Source organism: Papaver somniferum, chromosome 3 (assembly GCF_003573695.1).
Source record: "Papaver somniferum cultivar HN1 chromosome 3, ASM357369v1, whole genome shotgun sequence".
Classification (NCBI taxonomy): domain Eukaryota; kingdom Viridiplantae; phylum Streptophyta; class Magnoliopsida; order Ranunculales; family Papaveraceae; genus Papaver; species Papaver somniferum.
Genome location: NC_039360.1, coordinates 174501830 through 174511611, shown reverse-complemented (window position 1 = coordinate 174511611; position 9782 = coordinate 174501830). Strand labels below are relative to the sequence as shown.

At 36.3% G+C, this 9782-nt stretch overlaps 1 protein-coding gene across 1 annotated transcript; it reads right to left on the bottom strand.

Moving 5' to 3' along the window:
- LOC113358072 lies at positions 1 to 4315 on the bottom strand. Its single transcript, XM_026601581.1, has 3 exons — positions 3486 to 4315; positions 1128 to 1583; positions 1 to 568 (listed from the first exon to the last, which is right to left on the bottom strand). Exons 1-3 carry the CDS (start codon positions 4081 to 4083, stop codon positions 366 to 368), a joined length of 1257 nt encoding a protein of 418 aa, XP_026457366.1. The 5' UTR covers positions 4084 to 4315; the 3' UTR covers positions 1 to 365.
- Positions 4316 to 9782: the final 5467 nt, after the last annotated feature.

Below are 9782 nucleotides of genomic sequence, written 5' to 3'. Positions count from 1 at the left end.
TATCTAAGCAATCACGCCTTGTTTAGATTTGCCAAAGTTGGGGGGTGCTCTCAACATCATTAAGAGACCTGTTTACATGCACATGTTGCAATTTTACATTGAGGGCAGCAGCCAACATAAGCTAACTGAAAATAAAAATAAAGCTTTCCTTTCAAATTTTGATTTCAATATCTGAATGGGGTTACCAGCCACATTTGGTTAGATAAATCAAAAATGTTTATTTAGAAAAGAATAAAAGATTAGATGCGAGTGACAACCCAGTATATGCATTTCTCTCTTTCGCCCTCCAGTCTTGTACATTTCCGCTACAAAATCGATCATACATCCCGTTTATCAGGGCTCTTGAATGATAAACTTTGTCACTTTTAGTTAAGACTTGCTGATGTACTGGCACTATCCGGCGGAGGAAGAACATCAGCAAACTCTGCAATTGAATGACTACCATTATTACTACCAGGAAGGTACGAGTAGGCAAGCAATGAAGCTCCAAGTGTGATTGACAGGCCTATACAACTCCATATCCATCTCTGCTTCATCTTCCTCGCTTCTCTTTGCTTTCGAGTTAATTCTGCATCAAAAATCCACAAGACAGCTAAGTTACTTTCATGGGTAATTGTTAAATAAGACAACTAAGCAATATCCTGGCAGCAGTGGTACTGTTGTCCATTTTTATTAGGTTAAATAGAACTACATGTACACCATGCTCACGCATCAACGAATTCATTACATAGCACATACCCCCATTCAGTTTTGAAAATAGCCAAGGACCCTAAGTTTTGATTTAGAAAAAGGCTACTGAAGTAGTTTCGGACCAGAACACCTAAGGTAAACATACTTCAACTAAGAAGCCTGGCTGACTATACCTACGTTAGGGATTACAAAAGGCAAAAGGTGCTATATTTGGGATCAGAAAAAAACAGGGTGTACTAGTTTTGAAGACGGTAGAAAAATTCCAACTTGATGAACTTTAATGCTTATTACAATCATACCCAATATATAAAAATACTGAGTTTGTGAATCTTGCCAGTTTTGTTCAGGAAAAAACAAACACCACACTTCTGTAAACTAATCATTAAAAAGTTCGGAGATAAACGATTCAAAGAGAAGCAGGGCAAGGAAGGACATACCAACAACTTCTTGATTCCTCTGAAACATTTCATGATTCACTGCTTCATAATATTGTAGTTTGTCTCGCAGACGTGAAATTTCAAGGTTCTTAGATTCCAGAACGGTCTCGGCAGCTGCTTCAATTTCGGCACGAGCTAAACCTCTACCAACCGCTTCAGAAACAAACCTCGCGACAACGACTTCCTGGCAGAATTTCTCCACCCTATCATCCAACTCAAGCTCAGTATCTACTTCATATTCTTGGGTCCCAGAAAGGGATAGCCCCACCCTGGATGCACGCCAATGGCTGTTAATACTCTGCCAATGGTTACGCATGCGAGCAAGTGCATCCTCTGCTCTCTTCCGCCTCTCAATCTCATCAAAAAGATGGACCCTCGCAGCATGCAGCTCCTCGATGCTTGAGAACCGAGATCGAGATGGAGATGCATTTGAAATGGAAGAATCAGAGAAGAATTCTGTGTGTTTCCATCACAATGATAAACAGGTTGGCCAATCAGGGAAAAGTTACAATGGGAAACAGGGAAGCATAAAATAGAATATGTAATAATAAGATAAGAATGCACCCTTAGCCTGGCCTTGTATGATACAGACAATATAAAGAGGAAACTTATCCGTCCTCAGTATATTACGAGAAAATAGAAAATAAAAGAAACAAGAGTTCTGAGTTCTTCACAAAACTTAACAACAATATATAGAAGTATGCTGGAAGATTCAGGATCTTCGTGATAAAAACTAGTAATTCAGCTCAATAACATGATTGCTTTGTTCTTTGACATGATACAGGACATATTATATGCTGGATTTTACTTTATGCTCAGGATCATAGGTTCCACAACTAGAAAGGCAACACAAATAATATAACAGAACATACCTTAGGTTAATAAAAATGTTTTTTTAATAAATAAAGATTACAGCTTGTTAACTATGTTTTCAGCTTATTAGAACCTCTACTTCTGTTTCCTCATTACCCTTTGGTGGAAGAAACATATAGCATAAAAGAGTGGTAGAAGAGAGTCCATGTCATGCTTTAACAATGAAATAACTAGTGATGGCAAGGTTGAAAAACGCATGTCTGCTAAAGCATGTCGGGGACTCTCTGACCCCGTATATAAAAATGTTGTCTTCCATCAACTATACATGAGGGGACAGACCTAGAAGTCTATCGAGCAAAAGAACATAGTTGAGCAATTTTTCTAACTTTCAGATTGCTCCTAACCGAGTTGCCTTCCCCACCTTATGATTGGGTAGTGCACTACATTGGAAGTTGAAGAAGTTGAAAAATGATGAGAAGATTTCAAAGACTTGTTTTTTTATAAACATCTACACTTTCCAATGCAGTGCAGCACCCAATCAGAAGGTGGTTTTAAGGGGGTGCACAAAGTTGCTCTAGATCAACTGAACGAATGTAAGTTATAACCATGTTTTAGTTAAAAATTGCTTGTAGTTCTATCACTCTTTCTAGTTGTAGAACTTGTGAACCAATGTGTAAGGTAATAAATTAGTATAATCTACATATATAATCAGCATAAGATACTCGGCCATGTGGAGATGTTTCTATATTCAGTTAAAAATGATATCTGGATTCGTGCTATACTGGCATCTAATTAACTTTTACACAAGGTAAAATAGTTCATCATGATCTTTCTTTGTTACGTGCCTTAATTTATTAGCAATCCTCGATGATTATTAACCACCTTCTTACAAGATACCAAATTAGAGCTCCTATTAAATTATTGATCTAACAAAGATAAGATATGACTTATCTTAAGAGCATATGAGAATATGACCTAATTAGTAATGCTCACATAGTTTCCTACATTACTGCGTGTATTTTTCGTAAATATATCACAATAATCAACATGAGGATTGTCACTCTTAATGCTAAACATACATGGGATGGAAGTTCTTGAGACACATGATATACCTTCATAGAAGCACACACCCAGCATAGCCGAACACGGGACACTTACAAGGTGATTGGCATCCTATATCAAAGGTCTTTAAGTTTCCTCTAGTTGCATGAAAGATTTGTGTATTTAGATGCAACAGCTGTAAGGGCACGATCCAAACAGTGAATGGTCTTGCAACTAAATAAGATCAATGTGCTAAGCTAAGAAGAAAAATAAGCAAAACTAATCTCGAAAACAAGAACATGGAATATCCTGAATTTCATATTTGAGAGCAGTACACATTCTCGACCACGAGACAAACGCTAAATGATAGGACAAGAGCATTTCTCTTATTATAAAATCAGTAGAGTAAATTGAAAGTGAATCTCAAACCAAAGTATTCACCAATATGGAAAAAAAAACACACAAATTGCAATAAAATTGAATCACATGTGTACGGCAATGTACCTTCATCAGCATCAAAGAACTCCGACTGAGACTGCATTACTTTCAGGGACTTTGTAGCAAGAGTAGAAGCACAGGATGCATAATCACAATCGCCTAGATAACTTATCTCCTTTACATTCTTTATCGGAGTTGTAAAATCAGCCGCACTCTGATCCCTAACATTAGTCTCCACTAACAATTCTCCATCTTCAATCTCAACCTCAGGTAATGAATTCTCAGCATTCCCATCATTTCCAACCTCTAAATTAGTTTCCCCAATGCCATCTCCACCACTAGTACTAGTTGTTGATTTAGTGACTTGAAAACCATGGTGTCTATTAGTAGCTTCAGGAATTACATGGAAATGATCTCTACGTTTACGATTAACGACATAAGGAGACGGAGATACTGAATCGGAAGTAGAAGTATACGGAATCGGGGCTGGTTCTGGAGTAGTATACAAGGCTGGTGACGATATGTATATATGTTTAGGGGGTTTCTTTGTTAGCGTCGTAGTAACAACAGAGTTGTTGTTGTTATGGTGTCTGAAATTGGATTTTGGAGAAGAAGAATTGGGTTCCAATAATCTTTCTAGAGCTATTGCTGTATATGTAGGCATAGCTTTTCAAAATGAAAATGAAACCCTAGGTTTTGTCTATTTTATTGACAAAAACAAAGAGAGATCTATTTAATCCAAATATCTGTATGTAATATAGATATATGAGAGAGACGAATCCAACAGCAGCACAGAAATCTCTCCCTCTCTGTCTCGCTCGCTCCTGGAAATTTGGGGGGAGGGAGGGAGGGAAATCTGTGCTTTTCTTGAGGGATTTATGTTTTCTGGAAAAGAACGGAAATGAAATGAGATGCGACTGAATTTTTGGAGAGAAAGATATACTCCATTAATTATCACTTGAAAGTCAAATTTCATTTTCCGCCTTTCCGGTCCATTTCGTGCTCTTTTCTCTCGTTTGTTGGAAGTAGTATGGCCAAAAGTTGGGCTGCACAAAATCGAACCAGAACCGAAAACCAGAATCGAAACCGAACAATTTAAGCCGAACAGAACCGAATCCATATCCCAATAGTTCATTTGTGGTTGTCGGTCCCAAAAAAATGACACTATCGGTTTCGGTTTAGGTTTCCTACAAAAACCGAACCGAAAACCATATGGTTAACCGATTGTTATTGGCCATAGGATTGAACTAATATTAGTCGTGGATGTTAGAGGGGAGCGTTAAGCTCTTATATTTTTGCCGTCTTTAATTCTCTTTTGAACTAGTTTTGTTTCAATTAGTATGTAGTTAAAAGATGTTTGGGGGTTTTTTTAGCTCGATACTGCGAACCTCTATTATTCTCATAGCAGAATGAATCTTTTCACACTGATGAATTGTAGTTAATGAATGGTTAGGACTCTTAGGAGGATTATTCGAGTTAAAGCCTTTTGTTGTCATTTTAGTTGCTCGTCATTTATGCGTCTGATATGTTGCCAACAAACTTTTCTGCCGCTTGTAGTATTAGGTGTATTGTTTGTGTAAACTATAAAGCACTGGCACATTATTGTTTATAAATCATTCGGTTAACTAAAAACCGTCTGGTTTTTAACAAAACCGAGTAGAAACCGAAACCAATGAAACCGAATAGGCTATATGGTTTTATTGGTTTTCATTATTGGAAAACCAAGTACTTTGGTTTCGGTTTAGGTTTTGCCAAAAACTGAACCATGTGCAGCGCTAGCCAAAAGCCCAGCCATACTCATTTGTCATCGTTTTCACAAGAAAAGAATAAGAATGACGACTGATCGCACGTTTTTATAAATAAAAATGAGCTTTCAGCCGATGCTTTTTGATTCCCATTCTTGTTATGTGAATGCGAATTTTCATGTAAAGAAGACTCACTGACCAACGGAGTAATACACGGAGGAGGTAAATTCCACCATTGATTAGACGGTTGATGTTCAACTCAGATGTTACGGAGTGAGTCATAACATTGGCCTCCTTTTTGGTAAATGTGAACTCAGAAGACCGAAAAAGACTAAGATTATCCTTGATTGTAGTAATAGTATTCTTGATACTCCAAAGAGTGGGAGAATTATTGTATTTCAAATGAATTAATCACAATGAGGGAATCACCTTTAATGATAATATGCTTTAGCGTCTTTCTGACAGCTAATTCAATACTCACCAGAGCACCACACGCCTATGCTTCAACTGGAGAATTGAACTCAAGAGCTTTTATCTGACAACCACTGAAATCAGAGAACTATTCCCTAGCAACTGCTATACAAGCATGTCCTTTTGAGCTAGCGGGACCATCAAAGTTGATTTTGATCTTTGAGGACAAAGGAGGAGATCACACAGTTTCATATGATTTTAAAAGATCTTGTTCAGTAGGAATCACTGTAAAATCCTGAATTATGCCATCAATATTGTACCATTTAAAGACCTCGTGCATCATTGACTGCATATTGATTTTACCTTTGTTGAATATGTTGTTATTTCTGGTTTTCCAGATAATCCACGGCAACCATTAACCTTGAATAGTCTCCACTTTCTAATAACCAGCTCTTTATATAATGATGTATTGATTGATACATTCTTTCACCAGTTTTGAAATTCATATGAGATACAAAAAGAAAAGCTTGAGAAACTGGGTAATAAATAAAGAGAAGTTTTATTATTTCTATAACACACTTACACAATCTGCATTCAGAATTATGATCTTTCTAGAATTTCAGTAGTCTTCTCCCACATTAATCCCATTGTTAAGAAGTCTCCAGATAAACATGTGTATTTTAGGAGGTATAACTTTCGCTGGCCATAACTTCTTCCAAGAAAATTCTTCATAGTTACCACCATTGGAAGAAGAAGGAATTTTGTCTTGTAGAGTTTTGATGAAGGATTAGGCCGAAAAGATCCCATTAGGGTGGTGAGTCCACGAAAATTTATCCTCAATATTTCTAACTGATTATTAGCAACGTAGATATCATATATATTAGTGACTTCCTGAGGAAGAAACATGTGCTCAAGCTTATTTGTATCATGTCTGGTAGGATTCCCGATAATCAACTCATCCACTGTTGAAGGACAATTAATAACATGTTGATTTGAAGTAGGTCTCAAATTATTGATGTTGGGAATCCAAGGGTCATTCTTTATATTTATACTCTTTTCAATACCAACAGCCAACAACTTCGATCTTTCATATCACTTTCACAATTCAGCATTGCTGACCAAGTAAAAGAGCATTTTGAAGCTTCTTGCACATCCCAAAAGTTGTTATTTGAAGTTTTTTTCATCATCCTGGCACCATCAAACAGTCATTGTTCTAAGAGTTTCCATACTAGTTTATCTATCATAGCTTTGTTTAAAAGTTGTAAAATTCAAATGCCCAAACCGCCTAATTATTTCGGCTTCTCAAATTTATCCCAGTTAATTAGATGAGCTTTTCTTGCTTCTAAAATGTCCCCACCAAAAGTTATGTATCGTCCTTGTGAGTTTGCCACAAATCTTCGTAGAAATGATAGAAGTCGCCATATAATACGAAGGGACAATACCAGAACATGCTTGATCGTGATAGTTCTGCCTGCATGAGTTAAATGAATTCTCTTCCTCCCTGCCAGCTTAGTATCAAATTTATCAACCAGGAATTCAGAAACATCAATCCTATATGAGGGCTTGAGAAGTTGGTGACCGATATACTTATCAGAAATTTGCATTTGTTGAACTCCTATCATGCTGGTAATCTCACCTCTTCTGCTCGGACTAACACATCTACTAAAGTGAATAGTGATTTCTGCAATTAGCTAGTATACTGTCCTGACTAAGAAGCATAGGTGTTGAGGTTTCTTTATAAAGTATTTATAACATTATCATCAAGATAAAAAAGTATGAAATCATCAGCAAACATTAAATGTGATACATAGGTTGTTTTTTTGTAAGTACAAATTATATTAATATTTACAAAATATTACAATAAATGAGGTCAACAGACCCCAAAACTTACAGCCTATCTAAATCTATAAAATGAGACATTATGATATTCAATAGACCTCAAAAAATATGTTCTCTCATCATAACTCAAACCCTCTCCATTTTGGGTAAACAACCACATGTTTCCATAACATCCGCTGCGAAATTAGCCTTACAGTATGTGTGCTGAAATCTTGTTGTTGTATAGTTATGACACACCGCTAATCACCTATGTTTAACAATCCAAGGAACTTCATTAGAATCCAAGGCCGTAACAACACTAATAAAGTCAGAACGGATCAGAGCTCGACCAATTTTTCATTTCAAAGCCCATTCAAGCCCTACAATAACATCCATCAGTTCTTCAAAATAATTATCCATAATTCCAAGACCAATGCTCATCGCTCCTAACAAATTGCAAGTTGTATCTCTAACTACTACTCACGCCCCAGCAACGTCTGGGCATCCTATTGCTGCACCATTGCAACACAAAAGCATTTCATTATCTTATGTGGGACTCCAAAGACACCCTACATGATCAATATTATTTATCTTTCTATACTTAATCGAAACTAATTCAGAATTTACAAGTCTTCAGAGGTATTATGCTTGAAACTTTTAAGACGCAACGAGTATTCATGTATCAAATGTGACACCCTCTTCTTAAATAATACATGATTGGATGTCTTCTTATAAACTATTTTGTTTCTTGTATTCCACAATTCAGGCTGTGTAACCAATATTGCTACAGGCCACAAATCTGATTTTTCGCTTTAGTAGATTTATAATAAGTTATAAACGTTCAAATGGGGTTGAATATTAAAAATACTAGATAACCAACTCCAAGCACGAACTGCAAAAGAACGACTCCACGGTATATGGTTCAGGGATTCCTCGGCTTGCTTACACAAGTAACATTTGTTTGAGATAGAAATTTTGAACCAGCTTTGCATACAACACGCAAGAATTTCCAGTTTTGCACCTTATTAATAGCACTGCACCACATCAAAGAAGTACCCTCAAAATATTCATACCTAGTTTGAATGAATTCCTTAGATGATCGTACAGAGAAACACCTTTTAAATATGGCTTCCATATTAGAATATCATCACCTCCCATCGGCCTTATAAGGTCTTCAAGAATTATAGCATTGAGCATACGTTGTGTATGTTTATCCGGTATCACCCAAGCTTCATTCACAATCAGAACATTAACCATTACTTGGTGATCCAAACCTTGAGATTTAATGATATTTTCAATAGAAGTATTAGCATACCAAATATTAAAAGTTAAACTTTCATCCCTTATCAGAACTTTAGTGTTTGTGTCCACCGCATTATGAGCCAACCAAATACCTGGGAGCTCAGTAGATTTAACTTTATACTCTTTGATTTTACCTAATATTGTTAGAAATTTAGCTAAAATAAAACGAGCCCAAACCTTTTTCGAGTTTTCATATCCCACCTCAGTTTCGCAGTCAATAGTGGAAGATGTTGTGTTGGTATTATGTGGTAGGGTTGGTGACAGAGATAAGAAAAAAATGGAAAATAAGACCATGGGAGTTTCTTAGAAAAGATTGCTTCACTGCATCACCTGTCATCATCATGAGTGAAGGTTTCTCAGTAGCTCAAGTGACAGTAATTTGCTTACCATGATATTCATAGGAATTTCTCATGTGTGTAAGGTTAAACGTGACATCCCCAAGCTAGCGCAACTAATCTGCACTAAGAACCATGTCACATCCTGATGTGGGGCATATCTTCACAAGTCATATATATTCCAACATATGGTTAATACCTTGGATATTTGTTAGTTTTGGTATTTTAATTATTAGGATATTAGTTTATTTCTTAGATTTATCCTGTTTTTTATGAGAATAATATATTCTTCTACATAGTTTAGTAACTTTAGACTTTAGGGTTTTCAGGTTGCACCATATAAATATCCATTTCCAATTATCATTGTAATTTAGCTTGCGAGCACGTTTATCATATTAATGAATTATTGATGAAGTTGTTGGTTTAACACCGCTACCTTTTGATTTACTCATGGATTAGAGTTGTTATTCTTCTTATTTGCTCTTGGATTGGAGTTGTTCATCTTCTTTTGGGTCTTATTGCCGGAATGGATTCTCCGCATGTCGTTTTATTTCAAATTGTTTCCGTTGTGCCGTATCACATCCTCTTAGTGGTAATAATCCGACATTATCCATAAACTTGTAACCTTGTACTCCAATACAAGTTGGACCAAATTCATGTGTTGATTGTCTTTTAACCGTTCGCAACAATGCCTAGCAATGGGGCGGCAAGTTCTATAAGCTATTTCAATGGTTTTTCTAGAGCATTATCAA

What these genes read in the sequence shown, in the direction of transcription:
- LOC113358072 (XM_026601581.1), bottom strand. Translation starts at nt 4,083, where the DNA reads ATGCCTACATATACAGCAATAGCTCTAGAAAGATTATTGGAACCCAAT. An exon ending in GTTCTTTGATGCTGATGAAG is followed by an intron (nt 1,584 to 3,485) that starts GTACATTGCCGT and finishes GGAAACACACAG; the next exon opens with AATTCTTCTCTGATTCTTCC. An exon ending in GAGGAATCAAGAAGTTGTTG is followed by an intron (nt 569 to 1,127) that starts GTATGTCCTTCC and finishes TTTTTGATGCAG; the next exon opens with AATTAACTCGAAAGCAAAGA.